This window comes from Leucopleurus acutus (genome assembly GCF_964270905.1).
Source record: "Leucopleurus acutus genome assembly, chromosome: 3".
NCBI lineage: Eukaryota > Metazoa > Chordata > Mammalia > Artiodactyla > Delphinidae > Leucopleurus > Leucopleurus acutus.
This window is the reverse complement of record NC_139145.1, coordinates 38,526,717-38,548,854: the sequence shown is the minus strand read 5'-3', so window position 1 is coordinate 38,548,854 and position 22,138 is coordinate 38,526,717. Positions and strand designations below refer to the sequence as shown.

General features: G+C 35.5%; 1 protein-coding gene across 1 annotated transcript in view; it reads left to right on the top strand.

Annotated features, from left to right (window-relative positions):
• Positions 1-6,042: 6,042 nt before the first annotated feature.
• Positions 6,043-22,138, top strand: part of GABRA1 (gamma-aminobutyric acid type A receptor subunit alpha1) — a gene marked incomplete at both ends in the record, with an annotated part of 54,251 nt that continues 38,155 nt past the window's right edge. Inside the window, 2 exons of the mRNA XM_082837487.1 lie at positions 6,043-6,116; positions 9,461-9,573. Coding sequence (XP_082693613.1) covers positions 6,043-6,116; positions 9,461-9,573 — 187 coding nt within the window. The remainder of the gene's footprint in view (positions 6,117-9,460; positions 9,574-22,138) is intronic.

Below are 22,138 nucleotides of genomic sequence, written 5' to 3'. Positions count from 1 at the left end.
GGAAACTCCAAAATACTAAAGTCAGCCTGACACCCTGTTGCAGTTGGATGCACTAGATCATCAAATGGAAGAATCTCATCATGAATAAATACCTTTTTTAAATTCTCGGAGGTAGGTTTTATGTGACTGCTATTAAGATAGTCGAACATAGATATAAGACGAATAAAACAGATCTTAACATGAGCTCACAACCACATAGCAAGGAAATAAAGTAATGTAGAAACATGGTTAAGAGAATAAGCTTTGAAGTTGGAAGATCTGAGTTTGCATTCTAGCATAAACACTCACTTGCTGTGTAACCTTGACCAAATCTCTCGCTCTCTCTAATCCACAAATTATTGAGTGATTTGTAAAAGAGGGATATAAGACTATCACAGACTGGTTTTGAGAATTAAATGGAATGATTTATGCAAATTGTTAGCACATTACTTGGCACTCAGTAAATATTTTAAGAATATTAAACATCATGGTTATTGTGATTTCAAGAACTTAATTCAATCAGATGCATACTTACTTTGAAGAGATTTATCAAGAATTTCAACAATTATATAAAAGAGTCAATTTAATAAGACAATATAAAAAAGTGATTTCCTTGCCATTAATTTCTTATGGTTTACTCCCAAGTGTTATGTGCATATGTTAATGATACCTTAGATGGAAAATAGTAAGCATACTCATAATTTAGATTTGCAATTGCTGTTTTTGGAATAGTCAAATTACCATATTTTAAACACCCACAATTTATTATATTTATTTATTAAAAACATACATGTCCCAAAACAAATTATAGGTACATCATCTAGCAAAAACTACCTTGTGAATATTGTATCTTAAACAGAGAATCAGAATATGGAATTTCCATTTCCATATTTGTACCATAGCTTTAAGATAAACCCATAGCTATTTATAAATATTCATTTGTTTTAAAATGTATGGAAATGCTGTGCAATTGTATCCTGTTGGATAGTCACATAACACTTTTAGTCTCAAGTAAAATGTGACTGGCATTGTTTTCAGAGATTATTGTTCAAATGATAAAGTTTCAGCAATTGTGCTCAAAAAAACAATCAGTAGAGTGATTTTGTTGTATGTCATTAGGTATAGGATATAAAGTCAGTCTCAATTTGTAAAGGGAAGTAAAATGAGCTGTGACAATTTAGTCAGGAGGAAAAAAAAAGTCTAAAAGGTCACTTTTAGGACTATTAGTCTTTGTTGAATCAAAACAAAACTATGGAATTGCATTTTATATTGCCAGGTAAGAAAATAATGTTTTCTAATTAACTCAGGGTTTCAAAACCTTACCAATGTGAGCTTTATTCTCAGAACTGCTCAATAAATAAATAAATTAATGGATAAGCACATAAATAAATAAAAATTGGGTAATGTCACATAAGGAAGCTCTGATGTTCCTTCAATGGTTATTGTTAAGAATACATTACATGGGCTTCCCTGGTGGCGCAGCGGTTGGGAATCTGCCTGCCAGTGCAGGGGACGTGGGTTCAAGCCCTGGTCCGGGAAGATTCCACATGCCCCGGAGCAACTAAGCCCGGGTGCCACAACTACTGAGCCTGCACTCTAGAGCTTGCGAGCCACAACTACTGCAGCCCGCGCGCCTAGAGCCCATGCTCCACAACAAGAGAAGCCATAGCAATGAGAAGCCCACGCACCGCAAAGAAGAGTAGCCCCCGCTCGCCAACGAAGAGAAAGCCCGCACACAGCAATAAAGACCCAACACAGCCAAATATAAAAACAAATAAATAAATTTATTTTAAAAAATACATTACATTTGTTGTGTCTGAATAGAGTAGGCAACTAAACAAGGATATTATAAAATGATCTTCAAATCTCCCTTCCTTGAAGATTTATTTCTAAAATAACTTCCCAATGACACTTCCCTTTCAAAACTAAGAAACAAGTCCAATTCTAAATGTGGTCTTCAATTATATATTCCTTATTATTTCATTCACCTGTCTTAAGTTTTATTCATGTTAGCTGACTGCATTGCAGCACAAAGTCAATGAACACTTGCAGAATCAAAAACGCATGAGTGGTATGGACTGGCCATTTTGGATTTTTTTCTTCCCTTAGCCAAGATCTGACCCTATCTGAAATGTCTCCTCTGGTAGAAATCCACGGAAAATGACTAGGGAGCTCACCAAAGTTCAGCCCTTATTCACCAGAAGCACTGCACCAGAGGCACCCACCTTTTCTTTTCAGCACCTGCTACCTAGTCCAGGGGGAAGTGCTAAAGGGACAATTCCCAGAGCCTCAGGTCATTTCAGTAAGCGCTCCCAGGAACACAACACCCATCTCATCTCTGCTACAAACACCCATTCACAAAATCTGAGGAGAGAACTACAGTCGTCCCTGATTCCTTGGAAATTTAGTTAGACTGATGTAGAAACACACCCTCCTTCCCTCAGTGTATAATTATTCGTGGGTGAAGAGCCACCAGGGAGGGTAACAGAAGAGGAAAGAGGGGAAAAAAAAGTAGAAGCGGGTTTTGACCTGACTTCTAAAAGGCTTTCTGTTAATCTCTCGTCCCCCTCTCTCATTTTCCTAATCCCGAGAATGATGGAGTTATAGGCAAGGGAATGATTCCGGAAATGCAGATATGACTCTCAAACCTAGAAATGATCTGGGCGATTTATTTAAAGTTAAATACTCCTCGTGCTAGGAACCCAGCACAATTCATATTTAAAGGAGGCCGTGTTTTCTCCATCATGACATAAACAAACAGTTGCCTCCAAAGATGAAAAACCCGGTGCCGGAGCGTGTTCTTGCTGTCCTCTAAGCTGCAGACTGAGGGCCGGTGGAGAGCGCTCACAACCTGTGAAAGTGCGGAGGACTCTCTCAACCCGGTGGCCAATTCCCCACCGGCCAGAACTCTTCCCCACCAGCCCTCATCATTCGTGACTCTGCAAGACACAGGGACTCAGACGTGTGTGGGAGTGCGTGTGAGGGAGACAGGCGACAGGAGAGTGCGCTTTCCACATGTGGAACCCTGCATCTCCCTGTCTCATAGCTTGCGTCCGTTCATATGCATGCAGTGGTTAAATATTTGATCAAAGGTGGAATAGTTATACTCATCAGTTGTATTTTTAATAGGCACGCCTTAAAATAGAGGGTTCATAAACTGAAAGTGTGAAAAGATTCTGAGTATCGTCCCTATGTCTCTAACCCTTTCTACTCTTCCCTCCCCCATGTCTACTCCCCCCAAAAAAGGAAAGCTTGCAGCAGATTGTAGAAGGATTTGAGTCTGCAGCTAGAGAGAAGGGGATTAGGGCCAGAGCGGTGCAAGTTAAATTGTGCTGCCTATAAAAAATGGGCGGATTGGTCTCCAGATCCAGAGGCTGGTACCACCTTCCTTTCTAAAATAAAATCTCTCTGGCATGAAGTCACCGCCTATTTCACATCCGGTTTGCCCTGGGACGTATTACTACTGTCTTGGTAAAGAAAAATCTTTTGTTGTATAGCTGCAGATTGGATACTGGGAAGCAAATTTGGGTGTGAAATCTTCAGCAAAGGAGCACGCAGAGTCCATGATGGCTCTGACCGCTCAGAGCGAGTGAGTGAGCGGCAGAGCGAGGACGCCCCTGCGCTGCCGGCGCGCCGGGACTCGCGGACTCGCGCTGGCTCCCAGCTCTCCACGATTTTCTCTCGCAGACTTTTCTCGGGTCTTGAGCGATCCTCTGCCCAGAGGGGGCCCGAGGTAAGTGCGGCATCGGACCGCTACACACAAGCTTTGAACGTGCCTTTTCCTTGCTGGAGTGACAGGAATGCAATAGAAAACAGAGAAGGAGGGAACAGGACAAGAGCCTGATCCCGCAGCAGGTAGAAAGAACGAATGTTTTTCTTTCAGGGTGAAAATCGCAGCGATCTAGGAGCATTATTATTATTATTATTTTCTCCGTCTCTCTTCTTTTCTTTCCCTCTTTCTTAGGCAGAGTTGAATGTATTCCGCGGGGTGGGTGGTGACATGTTGTTTTGGTCTTTTTTGGGGGGTTTTTGTTTTTTTGCAAGACGGAGCTGGGGTGAGGTGGGGAGGGGCGTTGGGTGCATCGTCTAAAGTTAAGACGCTGGGATAGAAAACCTATCTCAATGTTCCATCGTAGGGAAGGCACTCTCTCTTTCTGGCTGCAAAAATGCTTTTCTCCTTTCCAGTGGACGCTGCCGTAATGCCGTCTGGTGTAGGGGTCTCCCTCATTCCGAACACGAAAAACTCAAGTTATCATTTGCTGTGGGTGGCATAGATATGGGTGTTCAGAGTGTGTGTTTGATGGGGCGAGGTTGAAGGTGGAAAGGGGTAAGGAGACAGCTTAGCGTTTCTTTTAAACTATTAGGTTTGCATTTGCAAGAAACTTTCTTACTCAACAACTCAAGTGCCATGATAGGTTTGTTTTTCTCTTTTCAAAATGTCAGAGGAGGACAGAAAGCTATGCTCTCTTGCTTTGGGGTTTTGTTTTGTTTCACTTACCCCTTTGGGAATTACCCTTTTTTATAAAGACCAACAAATATTAAAAGGGTACGAGAAGTTGTTTTTCCTTCATAACGGATGTTGAAGGTTAATAAAAGGGTGAATTATAATTATGCAATTTAGGTGCAATATTTTAACATAAGGATATTTACCCAATATTTCTTGTCGTATTCAACTCATCTATGTCAAAAGCAGTCACTCAATTAGGGAAAAACTATGAAGCTCACAGTTCTTACCTCTAGGTCTAGACCATTTCACCCTAAACACTTTAATTATGTTTCATTGCTTACATGCCTGTTTGGAATGGTTTTTACTGATATAAATGATCCTGGAGAGTGCAGAAAGCATTTGTGTAGATGTATTTAAAGGCATACCACATTAAACTATAGAGTGCCTAATGGAAAATATGCTTTAAAAGACTTGCAATCCATTAATCACTGATCCTGCTAAGGAGCACAGATTCAGGGAAGTGCTAACAAATTTTACCTTGAACATTTCTCATATTATGACTGGATTCAGTTATAGCACATTCAAATAGTGTTACCATGTCTGCTCATTCACCAGGTAGTGCTCTGATTTTTAAGAATTACACAAATAGATTATAATTTTAAAAATCCTCTAAGCTTTCCATGCTCCTCCATTCCTCCAACATCCCACTACCAAGTCTAAATTCAACAGAGGGTGATTGATTGCACTTTACCTAAGAGGGAAAAAAGATTCCCTTTTTCATGCAAAGCAAAGCACTCCAGCTTCCATCTGTTTTAGATGAAACATTTTCTAGCAGCAACCTGGCAGAATCTGAGAGGGCTTAAAAGACATGTGAGGGCATGCTTGTGTGCATTTATGTGAGTGTGGTTTGTATGTGAGAGATCAGCACATGGCTTGACTATAAAGTATGTCCTTTAGCCTCACAGAAGCATTAGCGAGCATATTTAACGAGGCAATCACAGGCAGAGAATTACAAGCATGATTTCGGCATTCAACTGAGTGTTTCCTACGATTTTATTTTTTTTTTTTAAAAGATAAATAGCAGTTGCTTCTGAAATCAAGGTGCACCCAGAATCCAAAGATAAATTCAGTCATCAAAGCATATGAACCTACCCCATCACAGCCTCCAAACATGCTCTCCCTGTTGTAGACACCAGCTGAAAATTGTCAGTGCACAGTTCAGTTGTGGGAACTCAAATAAGAAAGGTCAAATTTTTCAGATGATAACAAGAAGAGAGTAATGCAAACTACATTGTAAATATAAAACCTAGAGGAAAAACAACTCACAGTTTTTATGTTAAGCAATATTGTCACCTGAGAGAATTTCAACTTGTATTCTTTTACAGGAGAAATTTAGACACTGATATTTCTGAATGGAGAAATGGGAGTGAAAGTGGAGAATGGATGGTCCAGGTTTCCATTGCTTCCAGTGAGGTGTCATAGCCCAGTGAGGTCATTTCCTGACTTAAAAGCATTTATCTGAACTGCCTCAGTCAGCCCTAGTGGTTATAACCTGATGTTTCTTGCAAGAGACATTGATCTCTACTTGTTCTACTTTTCAGCTGCACAAGCCCGCAATGAAGAAAAGTCCGGGTCTCTCTGACTACATTTGGGGCTGGACCCTCCTTCTGAGCACATTGACTGGAAGAAGGTGGGGACCCTTTATTTTAAATCTGCATGAGAATTTCTGTAACTTTTCATTTATTCTTTCAGGGGGAAGAAAATTGTCCTTGGATGAATTCATGACTAAGGGAATTCAAAAAACTTAACTGCAATAAAATTCCAGCTAATAAAGAAGAACAATATGAAAAAATAATCAACTTATTTGCATGTTGGTTAGAATACGCTTAACACGCTTCTGTTAAGGAACGTATTAATTCAACATTTAATTCTTAAATTGAACTTTTCACTGCTCAGTTGTAACTGAACAAAACATGTGGTTTCCTAATTCACAGAAAAACTTACCCCAATTAATGTCAGCATACTATGTGAGTTGATTTTCCAACAAGAAAATTTCTAACCAGTTGCAAAGATCATAGAGTAACTTCTAACTATGTGGAAGTGGAAAGGTTAGAATAACATTTGTAATTTGAAAGTCATAAGTTTTTATAAATGCATGTGCATTATGTTTTGAAACTGTTATTTATGTAACCAATAGAAGTAGAATATACTACACACATATTTAAGAACGTTAGACAAAACTGAACTTCTCTATTTAAGTTTAACTACTGTGGAGACAAGTTATGAGAAAAAAATGTAATCATATGATTAACCATATTCAAAATATTTGCTAATGATCCCATCAAATGCATAGACATATTATACTAACAAAGATACAAATGACCAAATATTTCAGATTCTCCTTTATCTGCTTTTATATTTTTTTGTGTAGTCCACTCCTGTGGCCCCAAAGAAAGTCTTAGACATATTACAAAAATCTAAGATTCTCCATAATGTAATGAAAAGTGAACCCTTATGAGTTAAGGCAGAGAGATGGAATAGACTGGAAAGATAAGGACTAAGGAGGATTTTTTAAATTGAGAAGTTGTCTATTTTTATTGTTTGTTATTGTGTATGATAAATAATGACCGCCAGATGAACAGAAAGTGCATTATTGCCAGATACTCTTAATCTGAGGAGTTAAATGTTCTTCACCGCTCTCGAAAAATTGTATGAAGTGTTGCTATTGTAATGACCTGTAGATGGAGTTAGTGCACAATGTTTTATCATATAGTGGTTCATATGGAATCAAAATCACGTACTGTAACTGACATTTCTCTACAAATTATATATTCAGTTTAGGAAACATTACATTGGCATGAGTATTTAATAGCAAATAAATAATCTTGATCTTTATCCTAGGGTCATTGTCTGACAATTACATAGTAAATTAGAATTAAAAATGAAGCATAACCTGATTAAGAAAAGCACATAAAAGAAAGATTATCATTCCAATTGGCAGAGCAGAACTGGTTCTTTGGGAGGGAGGGAAAAGTCTCTTTTGGCATTTGTACTCCAATGCAAACAATTGGTGAGTACAACATTTATAAAATAAAACCAGGGGGTAAAAAAGCATTTCCTGAATTTGACATAAGCTATGAAAACAAAGAGAATGCAGGTATAGGTAGTAGATCACCCCATATTTTGGGAATCATATTAACAATCTAATTTGCTCTGTCATATCACACCATCTCATCTTTTTCTCCCTTCTTATTTTAGTGATTCTTCCTTAGACTACTTGGTCAGGCTCTCGTCACAACTCAAAGTGTGTTAGCATTTCTTTTCCACCTTTATCAAGATGACCTTCCAGTATCCTTGAAAGATGCATGCATGGCAGTAGGTTTTGTGACAATGAGTTTTTATAAATAATTGTATTCAGAAAACTATTTTTGCTTTACTGCTGTCATCTGCTAGCAAGACATCCTGGAAGACACAGCGCTTGTTGAAAATTTGATTTCAAAAACTAGTAAGATCTTTAATTCTGCCAAAGGAGAGTAAACCCTCAATCTGCACAGTATTAATGTTGAATTTAGGAGAATGGAGAACTGTTTCATAGAGGTACATTTCATATATTTCATATCATGAATAACTTTTAGTTATAATAGCTTATTAAATTAAAATTTTATCAGAAAAGTTTTGCATTTTGCCAGTATAACATTATTACCCAAATAATAGTGTTTGTTTTTGAATTGACACTTTGATTATATTTCTTGCTTCTGTCAAATCAGTGAACCCTGGTTTCAAATGTTATTATTTTTCTTAGATTGATCAGTAATATAAACACACAAGAGAGATGCCAAAAGCATATTAAATTGAAAGTGATATGTTTGTGTCCGTTTTTTAGTTCACACTCTATATTCTTTTTTTGTTTTTCTTTTTGCTCAAGGTCAGAGCTATCATTGAAATATATCAGTAAGTGTGATCCCTCCTAACATAGAATACTCTTCTCTCAAAGGATTTTGGAGGTGTCATTCTAATCATTACGTAAAATATGATTCAAGGAGCATAGATAGTAATGTGATTGATGTAATAAATAAATAATATGTGAACTGCAGTCATTATGTGGTCAAAATTCAAAGACTAGTAATGACTGGTAAGGGATAAAAACTAGACCTTCACATAGAAAGACTTAAATAGGAACAATTACTCTGATATAGAAGAATGAAAATAAAGTTTTAGACTAAAAGTTAAAGAAAGCTGGATTCTAGTTCAAACTCTACAAATGGCTGTGTTTTCCTAAAACGCTAATCCTGCATTAGTTTAGTAAAACCATAAATTAAGAATACTGGACCATATCTTTTCCAAGCTATCTTTTACTTCTAAGACCAGAAATGACAAAATTCAATTAATTAGAGGTTTGAATAGACAAATTATAAAAATTGGTTCATAAACCTTAAGAAGAATGGAAATTACACACTGATGTGAACATGTAATTATCCTAACAAGTTTTATCTATTTTTCTCATCTAAATACCAGAAAGAACAACAAAAACACAAAACATAGATATATATGAAGTGGATAAAGGGACGGTTGTTGGTAGGTGAAATCTTAGGATTATGCTACATGTTAAATTAAATGAAAACAAAGCTATTACGTAATTTGGTAGCTCAGAAATACATTTTTTTTTAATTTGGGAAGAAGTTTCCCAGATCTAGGTTTTTTACTAAAGTGCATTAGTGTTCTTGCTTGCCCAGAGAAAACATTCATTACAACATTGTATACATGCTGAGAATTATAAATGTAAAGACACAACTCATTTCCTGTAATTTTCCTTCCATAGTTAGAAATATTAGAATAAAGAGCGTATCATCTATGAGAACAAATATGAGAAAATGGTAAGAATTAAACTATGACATCTTTTTACTTTACCAGAAGAAATTTTCAAATTAAGATTCAATAGAAAGGAAGTTGGAAAATTGCGGAAGGTTTTATTTGGAAAAAGGTTTTAGTAGAAATGTATAATTTAGATATTGCCTCCCTTTACATTTTTTTCAGCTATGGACAACCCTCATTACAAGATGAACTTAAAGACAACACCACTGTCTTCACTAGGATTTTGGACCGACTCCTTGATGGTTATGACAATCGCCTGAGACCAGGATTGGGAGGTGGGTAGCATTATCGTGTTTTTATTTTACAGAACAATATTAAACATTTACTATTAAATTATTGCTTCCCTCTACATGTTAAAGTAATAAGAATGGAAGCACGTAGTGTAATGACATCCTATTTTTAGTATATTGCTCAATATTAATTCAATTTTCCACGGTCATCCCATGCACATACCCGTACGTAGTAGAAGGCAGATTCAAACTTCTCATAATGTCATGAAATAAATGTTACATTTACTTGACAATCAATCTTTTCCATGTATGATTTGATTTTACAAGGGAAAAAGGGGGGTAATATCATCTCTTCCAGCTCAAATACTGCATCTCTGTTTCATTAGGCATAGCTATGTTTGCATTGAATTCAAGTAGAGTATCTCTGAATCTATTGCTCTAAACATTTATTTGGGAATATTACATATTGATCCACTATTTTGTGTTAGATTACCCCACCTCTAGGATAAAAGGTGAATGAGATAGATGATAGTGTGTGTTTTGTTTTGACTGTGAATTTAAACTTAAACCCTAATTTTCTATAGTTAAAATGTTTTTTTTTTTTTTTGTATACCAGTTCATTGGTTTTACTAATGAATTTCTACTCAGGAAGAAGTTAGCACTTAATAATACAGTATTTATAACAATAAGAGTAAATAGTGCAAGGCATTACACACTTATTTAAATAGTCCTTGAGTAAGATAATCAACCTATCTTATTTAGTTAAACAAAGACTAATGAAGCCAAAACAAAATATTGATCTCAGAGTAAAACAAGTGAAGCAAGGAAATAAATTATTGTTCAAAGTCACATAGGAAACCAAGGATAGAATCTATGACTCCCAACTATAACTTATGCTGCACTCTCTCCAGAGCATTTGTTGAAACTATTTAATAGCAATATTTAAATTACAATGAAATGACAATATTAAGAATTTCATCTCCTCTTCATCTAGACAGCAAAGTTATGCAAAGAATAAGAAGGTTAAGAATTCAATTTTTGATTTTAAAACAGAATGGTAACATGGATTTAGTCTTCCTGTTAATACTCTGGGCAGTGTAATGACACAGATATGGATCATAGGTCTGTTTTGAGGCTGCCAAATGTCATTAGTGTCTCAGAGGTTTAAGGAAAACTCCTTTATCGAAGACATGACTCGGATATATGTCAAAGGTCTTACCAGGTGTCCTTTCCTATCAATCTCAAGCATTCGTTCTAGGACACACCATACAAATTTCTCCAGGTTTGTACTCCACTTGGTTTCCTTTTACTAAGTTCTTTGAAAAAATATTAAGGAACAAAATGCATTGGTCACAAAATGGAGTGCATAAATGTGTATGTGATGTATTAATATAAGGTCTGTGTATATCTAAACCTCTGGAGTGGTTTCAGGAAAATTGTTCTTGGTTCATAAAATTTGAAATAAATTACAAAGACTGCAGGTGGGGGAGGAATGTACAAAAAGAAGAAATTCAGGACAGTGATAATAACTTTTAAAAAGAAGACTTTTAAAGTACTAATGGGCATGTATCTGATTTCTTTACTTCTTATTCTTCCTTCTCCATGATATCTCCTTAGAAAATCAGCAGAATTTTATAACACATCTAGAAAATCTTATCTTCATTCTAGTTTAGGAAATCCCATTTAATATTTTACCTTGTGAATGTGAGTATCCTCTATAAGTTCTGTGCATAGTTTTCAGTTTGTTAAACAATTTTACACATACACACACACACACCCCTTCTTTAATAATCAGCTGTTTGGTCGTATTGTTATTTGGAGTACAAATAACAAGCCCATGACTGCTCATTTACATTTAATTATGTGTAATAACTCTTTAATCAAATATAGTATAAGCAGGAAGCATTTCACCTACTCCTCATATGTATACCTGAGTCTTGGAGAGCCACAGACCTTGAGGATGTATAATATAGACTAAGAATGGGTCAAAAGCTAATTTTCAAGACTCAAGATAATGGTGGATTTATTAACAGAAACAACTACATTAATTCAGGCTGCAGTTTTGGTGGAATCTACTTTATTACCTACTTAATCCCCTCAAAATAACAAAAATAGATATTTAAAGAAAAGAAATAGTAGTTGGCTAAATATAGACAAGATATATTCTTTTTAATTGAAATGGATATAATATGTTACAGTAATAGAGAATTCAAGGGCTCAGGAAAATCAAAAAGAATGGATATGCTTTAATTTTTGCTAAAGATGATTTTTCTGATATTTATGATTTCTGGAAACAGTGATTTTGAGATTATGATAGACATGAAAACAAATTAAAAAGTAGCCCAAATAGTTTCCTCTATTTCTATTTTATCTATCATCCTGGAGCATACTGCAATTAAATCTGATGGATTTGAGATTTATGAAAAAACTTTAATACTAACTAAATTTTTGTCATTTTTTTGTCATGCTTTTTCAGTCTTAAGGGATATAATGGCATGTGTTTATTACATATATAGCATGTGTTTACTACATATATCTGCAGAATCATTAACACGTTTAAATACATTTTGAGAATGTTTATCTGTCTTTAGAAAACATCTTAACATGTTTAAGTACATTTTGAGAATCTTTATCTGTCTTCAGAAAACATCTTAAATATTAAACACAGATTTTAGATATTTTATAAAACATAATCAGCTACAGAATAGAGAAAAATGTTAACACCATGATTTTTGGATGCTATAAATTGAAATTATCTAATATATATACTTCTGCAAAATTATTTAATTTTATTTCTTTATCATAGATTTCTGGTAAGCTAAGTATGACATGCATTCCAGTAGCTCTCTTGCCATTATAAAAATGGATTTTTTTACATGATCCATTTGCTTTCAGATGTAAAAACTATGTAGAGGCAATACTTGAAAGATTATCATTAGCTTATAAGGTGGTAAAAATTTCCTCTTAGTAGGTTCATGATCACAGCTAGGATAATCTTCTCTCGCAAGAGATAGGAGCCCACCCTCTTCTTTATTATGATAAAAGTCTGGTTTTATAAAAATAACAACATTGTGCAGAAGGCAGGGATATTTTTTTCTGAATGTCTTGAGAAAATATAGAAATGTGATAAGCTAAGACTTGAGACTAATGTAAGAAACTCTTGTACATGCAGATTCATCATGACCTGTTTTTCAGAAACACACACAGAATCCAAAAGTGTAACATTATTCTTTGGAGATGTACACCCTGGATCCAATAACTAAGAAAACAGATATATAACACGGTTCATCCAGATGATAGGAATCAGTTGCAGATTTTGTAACACTATTTCAAAAGGCTATCTTTTCAGGGTCAAGAGCAATCCTGAGAAAGTAGAAAGAAAAGGGCAACCTAGAGATATCCTGGAAGACACGTATCTTTTTAAATAAAATAAAAGAACTAAAAAGGATAGACTGTGTGGAATTCTAATAATATACTCTATTCAAGGATGTAAAGAGAAAAATATGTTGGCAAGTTCATATTTTAAGTATAAAATTAATGAAGAAAGCTTTAAATAGACTTGAATTGAAATAGTCAGTAGTCAGAAAATACAAATCGAAACTGTCAGTGATTGTTGGATTCATTCTCATTTAATATCTCTTTCTCTGAGGACAAGACGTGGAGGGCTGGTTCTTCCTTGCAATCAGGGCCTGAAGAATGTTTTTGAAAAGCTCTTGCCTAAAGCATGGTCACTAGAGAAGAATAAAATGGTTGAGGGAGGGGAGGAGGTAAAATCCAGGAAAAAAAAAATGGCAAGAGAAGAAAGAAAGGGTTACAGAAGAAAGGAGAGCAAAAGAGGGTACTGAAAATAAGGAGAAGAAAGAACAGGGAAAAGTGAGAGGGCTGGAGAAGGCGAAGGAGAGCAACTTAGAGAAAATGGAAAAGGCATGTGTGGTAGGAGGATGGGTAGGCTCAGGTGTTCCTTGGTTAATCAAGATTCCTCTTTTTGCCTTAAATCAAGACCAAACCAATCACCTTCTGAGAAAATTCATTTCCTCAAGGTGTCTCCTTATTGACTCTGAATCTAATAAACGAAAGAAGCCTGAATTCTCTCCCACTTCCGAAAAAATTAAATGATGCTCCCCCTGAATTACAGCTATCTGGGTAAAATTTCAGCCACCATCATTTTGGCTTTCCCTGCACTCTGGGAGAGGGAGTAAGAACAATCCAGAAACATAGATCCAAAACTACATTCTGAAGAAAGTTTTCAGATTTTTAAGAAGTAATGCCCTTCCAGTGACAGCTTTCCCTTCCTTTCTGCCACACCATATATACAGGCTACATCTCTCTTTCTTTTGAAAGAGTACACGTGTGTACTCATCATGTGACAAACCCAGATGGATGGGGGGAGAAGTAAATAAGTAAATAGGTAGGTAGGAATGGAGGTAGAGAATGGGCTTTATTCCTACTATATGCTTAACACATTTAGTTAAGATTTTCTTCTTTTTCCTATAAGTGTTATAGAATTTGGGGGAATTTTTTTGTTTGTTTTAGATTTTACTTAATTGAAGCTATCAGTTAGGTGAGTATTTGTGACTGGAATGTAGCTGGGATTTTTCCCTCAAGGTATTTTAGCACGACATACTATTTAACAATCTATGCTTCAAAGCAGACTTACTCCTTATCTTCTTAATTTTCCCAATTTTTGATTTTTTACACCTGTATGAGACCTTTTAGACTTCATTTAGCCCTATTATTGCCAGAGATCTTAGCTTTAAGGTATAAGCATCTCCAAAAAGGCAAGGAGACTGGTTGGATATGAGTGATACTGGCAAGGTGGTACGGGCTCCTTGGGGAATTAGCTTGGGATATTGGGTTATGTTTCTTTAGGTCAAAATAAGTAAAGGTGGGAAACTAAGAGTGTTCTGGAGAAAAAAAATCAGATTAACTTGTGAAATTTTGTGCAACTCTAAACTTTAGGTGACTAGACTTTGTTCTATCTCAAGATGATATCTGATATTCATGTGATCTTTTATTATGTTTTTGTATCCTGTGTGATGTTGAGATCAGAGGCAACCATTTTATTCATGTTCACCTAACTTAAAACACACATTTTGTATTTATATTAAAAAGCCAGAATTTCTAAAATTTAGAGGGCAAGATATCCGTGTCACATGTGTTCACCTTCAATAAAATAAAAAGATTCTAAATTACTGACAATACCCCCCCCCAAATTTAAAAAGGTTAGATTTATCCAATTTTTTTTTATTGCTGTTGTTACATTTTCTTTACCAGATAATGGCTTTTTGTATCAGCTTTTGAAATTCTACTCTGGAATTCTTTTTGAATTTTCTATAGGTGTATCTGGTGCTTTTAATGCAAGGTGTGGAACAGATGCTCAGACTTTGGCATAATGCAATCTATTTACACTGAAATACTATATCTAGACATTCTATAATTCAGTTGAATTTTAGAGAAAAAGCAGTTACCAAAAACCCAAGAGGAATTGTTAAAATGAACAGAGAACACCTTTTAACTTTTACTGGCTGAGAAATTCAGTCAGCTCATGAAGCCAGCTCATCTAGTGAATCCAACTGAGATGCCCAGAGGAATGTTCTAGCATATTTAGAAACTTTCTGCTTCCATCTTTTCCTATTGTATATAAATCATCTTGCCAAGCATTTCCTAAGATAAAATGTAGCCACTTGGATTTTGCTAAAGTTATAACGGCCAAATTATTAGTAAACAGCTGCAGTTTATATTTTGTGCAGTTACTTTTGGACTTTTTATATAGTTTCCATTTCCTATCTTGATTCTAGAACCAATGTGAAATATTAAAAAATATACATATTTTTTTTCTGTATATGATTTTTTTTTGCAGCCTGAACTTGAGTTCTTTATTTGAAAAATAGTGTTTGTAGTGTTTCTGAGGTAAGAATCCCATATTTGAAAAATAGTGTTTGTAGTGTTTTTGAAGTAAGAATCTTATTGTTAATAGTCATGGACTCTGCCATTTTGAAGAACTTAAAACCAAGTCCTAAGTGGACGCCATATCCCTCCATAATATATATAATATATAATGATATTATATTATTATTCTCATATAATTAAAATTCAATAATAGGAACAGAAAGTAGGATACCTCAAAGCTACTGCAGGTTAGGCAATTTTGATCAAGACTTCTACAAACCAAAAGAAACCTATTCCTCCAACACAACAATCACATTCTTCTCTACAGCTTTGCTCTCTCCCAATAGAAAATGCCATGATGTAAGGAGGGAAGGAGGCAAATTCTCAGTCGAGAAGAAATAAATGTCTCCTGTAATAAACTTTACCTTTTTTTCCCTGGGAGATTCTTGTATCATCTGAGTTCTTGGAATCTGAAAACGCAAAGGACCAGGTATTGGTTAGACACCTCGAAATGTGATTTTCTACCCCATATCCAGGTTTAGTAGCTGAATATCACCAACATTAAGTTGCTCTACGTTATCAGGGAGGGGAAAATTGCCAACTATTCTAAAGAATTAAGGGAATGGAAGTGAAGGACAAGGAGCAAAAATGTTGCCCCAGGCAGATTGGCAGGGAGCTGAAACATTGTCCAATCCAGGAGTATAAATTGATGGTTATGTAGGGAGCTCAGGATACTTTCAATTTCCAAACAGGACCATTTCAAAGTGGGGTTTTAAGACATACTTTATTATGATGACTAATGTTAGCCAATTCATTCTCCACATAGTGACTGCCTCTGTGAATTAATAGAAGCAAAGTAGCTTGAAGGAGGCAATAAACCTCCTTCATTAAGTTATGAGTACACAGAACTGGGCCCAGTGAATATTATTCTGAGTTCCTCAATAGACAGCATTTCCAGTGAAAATAGGGCCAATGCCATATTAAATAAATTGTTGTAATAGGGATTCCTAAGGAAACAGCACCTACAATTCTTCACTATTGATTCCCTCTTCCATTATTTTTAAAATTACAGTCACTCTTAAAATCCACTCTTCACACATCAGCTGTCTTCTTAAACTGCAAGTAACATTCCTTCACTTCATTACCCAAAGACATTGCATTAGAACAAAGGTCAGCTGCTTCTGTAAGAAGCTCGTTAGGTGTGGCCCTCTTTCCTCTAGAGTGTCATCTTGTACCGTGATCATCAGCTTCACCAAGCTCCAGATGTACTGGACTTTCTGTTTCTTAAGTCAAGCGCATCTATTCTCACCTCAGTTCTTTGCCTTATTCTTTCCTTTCCCTGAAATGTCTTTCCCTGTCTCTGTTCATCCTTGAATTTTTCTCACCTTTTAGGTTGCAGTTCAAATGTCATCTCTTCAAAGACACTCTTTCAGAACATTTATAATGATCTGACATTAACTAGTATAATTTGTGCATATATGTTCATACACAACTACGTATGTAATTCTTCCTATCTATCTACCTACCTATGTTTCTAACCTATTTACCTAAAATATGTTTTACCTAAGATTGTGAGATATGCTACAGAAGAAAAGGAGCAATTGCACTTTTGCTCATCAATGTATCGATATTACTATTACCTAGAACAGTGCCTTCCTGGCACATAGAAAATGCTCAGTAAACATTCGTTGACTAAATTAATGTACCCAGTAAATACATCTCAAAGTGTTTTCGGCATTAAAATCTTATTTGACCCTCACTCTAACGCAATGGAGTTGACTGTGCGGGTATTATTTCTTCATTAAAGAAGTGATAACACAGTCTCAGGGACATTAAAGGATTGTACCTAAAGTCACACAGCTTGTTCTCTAGGAAAATCAGAGTTAAAATCCAAGTGTTTTGACTCTTAATCCAATGTGCTTATTACTCACTATACTGCACTGCTTTTCTCATTTCTGCCTCAAGCACTAATCATCTTTTTGAATTATCACTTCAAAACATCTGTTACTTCAAAACTTATCAGCAGGATATCAACATTGTAGGAAATCCCCAGTAAAAAACAGATTTACTGCTGTCTAGCTGTTATAGAGGGATATAATATAGTGTGTATATATATGTGTATACATATATGTGTGTGTTTGTGTACATATATGTGTGTGCTCATATATGTTTATAAATTATATATATATGTTGTATGTAAAACATATCTTTGAAGAGTGTGCTTGTTTAAAGACTGATTTTAATTAATTTATCATCATAAACTTCATTTACATTGATGTACTATATTAAGATATTCTTAGTCACTGCAATAACAACCATCATCATCATAATCTCATTTTATATAATTCCATTCTATCTTTATCCTTTGAAAACTTGAACATGTGTATTCAGTTATACTAATTTGAAAGAATCTGTTGATTTTTTTACATTGGACAGAGAAGGATTATTGTGATGAAAATATTTGATTGAAAAAAATTATTTGCTGAATTATCTACTCTCTGAACATCTCTTTCAACTGAGTTATTTTAATTGATTTCCACTTGCATACAATTTCCTCATTACCTAAGAGGTTCATTCATGTTTAACTTTGGCTAGGTGTATAATCCTCCTAGCTGAACTTCATCAGAAGTTCCTGACTCATGCTGTATGCTCTTAAATAGAATATATCAAAGCAAAAAAATATTTTGACTTTTCCTCATGTGACCCGTAGAAAGGCCTTGAGTACTTTATAGGTATTTCTAATAACACTTTAGAGTCTAACGCTAAGTCAATAAAGTCTAGTATTAGAGCACGTGATTTAAATTCTGTTTCAATGTTCCTTAAATAATAAATTATATATGTATATTTTATATATATATATATATATATCTCCCTACAACAGGGATTTCATGTTGAGGGGGGGATGACAAAGTTTTTCTTGAATTGGGAAAAAATAAGGTTCCTCAGCAGTTGCCCTAGCTCTCAGCCAAAGCACATAGGTATGAGCTCATCTTCCATTTAAGCCTGGTACACCTGAAGAGCACTTGATTACAAACCACCATTTCTTTGTCAAAAAAGCAAGTTAACGATGCCTCTATTTACAGTTTGGCTGAAGTTGATTCACAACAACCTTCTGTCTTGAACCTTTGCACTCCAGATTATAAACTTTCTATCTTAAAGCAGAATGACTTCACATGCCACTCACGGACTCCCTGGTGAGCTGGGGTGAAAGATACACTTTGGTCAAAGGATCCTATTCCTTGTCTCTGAGATGGTACTCAACTGAGTGAGAATGTGGTTTGAGGATAATCATTAAGTGTATATTTGAATAGAAAAAAATATGTAAGGGAATACATCAAGATATTAACAGTGGATTTATGTGGAAGGTGGTATTCCAGGGAATTTAAATTTTTTAAAATATTTTTCTGAAGTTTTTAAACTTATACTATGAACTTTAAAAAATTTTTATAAACAACGTAATATGTTATATGGGCCTCATGCTTACCCTAAAGCTTTTGTAATGTTTTAGAGTAGCATTCCCAAGTAAGTTTGGGAAACACAGAGGTAGATGATGTTGACCACGTTTTTATTTAAAACATGGTTTCTTAGAGACATTAGCATGCTAATGTGCAAGACAAATCTTTCGGAGGCATACATAATAAGCAGAGTTTTACAGCAATGGAAACTTCTTGCTCCACTGCATACTTACTAACAGCTGATGACAAATCAAAGAAAACTGTTTGGATGTGTGACAAGGGAAATATATTAGAAGGGAAAATATAGAAAGTGAGTGTTCTCTTCTGATTATCTTACACCCCCCAAGTTGAAGATGGAATCATCTGCTAACAATCTAAAATCAGCAGAGGGAAATAGTCCATATATTTGGCAAGTGGATAGCTCACTTCTTCAGACCATTTTATCATGCTAGATAAAACAGATTTGTGGTGTGTATGTGTCAATCACAATCTCCCAATTTATCCCTCCCCCACCTTACCCCCTGGTAACCATAAGTTTGTTTTCTACATCTGTAACTCTATTTCTGTTTTGTAAATAAGTTTGTTTGAATCCTATTTTTTAGATTCCATATATAAGTGATATATGGTATTTGTCTTTTTCTGTCTGACTGACTTCACTCAGTATGACAATCTGTAGGTCCATCCATGTTGCTGCAAATGGCATTATTTCATTCTTTTCGTGGCTGAGTAATATTCCATTGTATATATGTACCACATCCTCTTTATCCATTCCTCTACTGATGGACATTTATGTTGCTTCCATGTCCTGGCTATTGTAAATAGTGCTGCTATGAACATTGGGGTGCATGTATATTTTTGAATTATGGATTTCTCTGCTGGATCACATGGTAGCTCTATTTTTAGTTTTTTTAAGGAACCTCCATACTGTTCTCCATAGTGGCTGTACCAATTTACATTCCCACCAACAGTGTAGGAGGGTTCCCTTTTCTTCACACCCTCTCCAGCATTTAAAAAAAAAAAAAGAAAAGATTGGTTGCCCCTAAAATATCTGGTAAGCCAAGTTGCGTAAAGCTAGCTACCTTGGGGAGTTACCTTAAAGTGTAGAAATTATACCCTCCTCACACCCCCGAAATGGATAATAGTGATAAAGGAGTCCAAGAGAACCATCCCACACCACCAAGCACTTGCAAGTGTGCAAACTGAGATTCGTATATATTTCCCAAATGCTTATGCATTTAATGACAGATGTCTGCTGTAAAAATAAAAATGAAAGAAAGGACATAATTTTAATTCCATAAGTGTCACTCAAATCTGTAAGATATTCACCATAAATCTTATAGTTTATAATCTGGAGAGAACCAAAACTCAAACTTGGGAACAAAATGAGGTTTTTTGCTTGATCTAGAAGGGGAAATCTTGAAAGAGAAAGATGAAAGTGAGCTCAATTAATAAGACAGATTCTAGCTTTTGTGACTAGATAGCATATATTTTCTTTTCATTATGGTTTTTAATTGAAAGTCATTCCTGACATTCTAATAAGGTATGAGCTCTTGATGGAGTCTTAAGAAATAGCAGATATTCAAACTAGGAAAAGAATCAGGGTTTCCCTGGTGGCGCAGTGGTTGAGAGTCCGCCTGCCAATGCAGGGGAAACGGGTTCGTGCCCCGGTCCAGGAAGATCCCACATGCCGCGGAGCGGCTAGTCCCGTGAGCCATGGCCACGGAGCCTGCGCGTCCGGAGCCTGTGCTCCGCAATGGGAGAGGCCGCAACAGTGAGAGGCCCGCGTACCGTAAAAAAAACAAAAACAACAAAAAAAGAAAAGAATCAGTCTAGTAAAAAAAAAAAAATATATATATATATATATATATATATGGAAAGAGAGTGTGCAATAGAGAGACGTATACATTGCAGAAGTGACTGCTGGAAGGGGTGAGAAGGGGGACTGGTATGAGAGGCAAGTGGTTAATACAGCTGAGACTTATTGCTGCCAGCTGCTCTTCTTAAGCGACGCAGTTGTGGCAGGATGTTGGATGTTAAAGCTGAGGTTGGAAATGAGTTCTAAAAACACATCTCTATTCTCTTTGTCTCAAACTACCTCCTCTATTTTGAAGCGTTAAACAGTGTACCCCACATAACTCTTACGTCAGGGGGCTCATTTAAGCATTTTGGAGCCAGTCAAATTGTTGGGGGGGAAATGGCCTAAAAATATTAGATTGGTTATTGAGGCGACTCTCTCCACCTCAAAATTATTATATCATTTGTTGAGCCAAATTTATACTGAAAGTATTACCTGTTTACAAGTGAATTGCTAAGGGATACAATTTTTGATTTTCAGAAGAATTCTTATTGCATGTATTGGATCACCTTTTTAATGTCCTACACCAAAGATACAAATGTCCTGATAAATGAAATGAATTGCTTAAAATACTGGACTGTTATTTCTCAGAGCTAAAGTTGAAAATTACAGAGTCATCTTTTTTTCATTTTCACCTCTTAACAAACTGTTTCCTTTTATACAGGCAACATTTTTCTCTTTTTTTTTTTTTTTTTTTTGGTGAGTGACTCTATTTCCTTGAAAATATCTGTGTTGAGTTGTCACCAAACTATAATACATATGTTTTATTGGTTGAAATATATGCCTCAGAGACCAATAACATAAAATCACATTGAGCTTGAAATGGAATCTATTAAATGAACTTTTGCTGTACCGTCATATGTTCTTCTTATCCTCAAAACTGAAGAAACTTATATAGGTTGTCAGATTTTTTTCCCCAGGGAGTAAGCTGGATAATTAACTTATGATTTAGTGCCAGAACGCAATCATTTATAAAACATACCCTTGAGTCCTTAGACAGTTAATAAAGCTCACTACAGTATACTATATACCTCCCAAGAGTAGCCTAAGTACCTGGAGCATCTGACGAGCTGTATAAGACTGTTGAAGTTCAAACCATATCCATATGCTAACATATTTTTATTATAATATGAAATGGCTTGGTATCACTCAGGAAAGTGTGTCCATTCTTAAAGAATTCATTAAGCATCATCTGACATCTCCATAAAATCTATCTCCCAAAGTGGCACATTTAGGCTCCGTTTTTCCACTGAAAGATATTCACTGTGAAATTTCATGTGTAAGCAGTAAATTATCAGGACTACACAGTGGACCAATTTTAGAAATTGCTAATCAAAGTCTATAAATTTCCCATTTGGGTGTGAGTTTGTGGTGGTGAGATCTAATAAGGGCTGTTGATAGACATTCACTG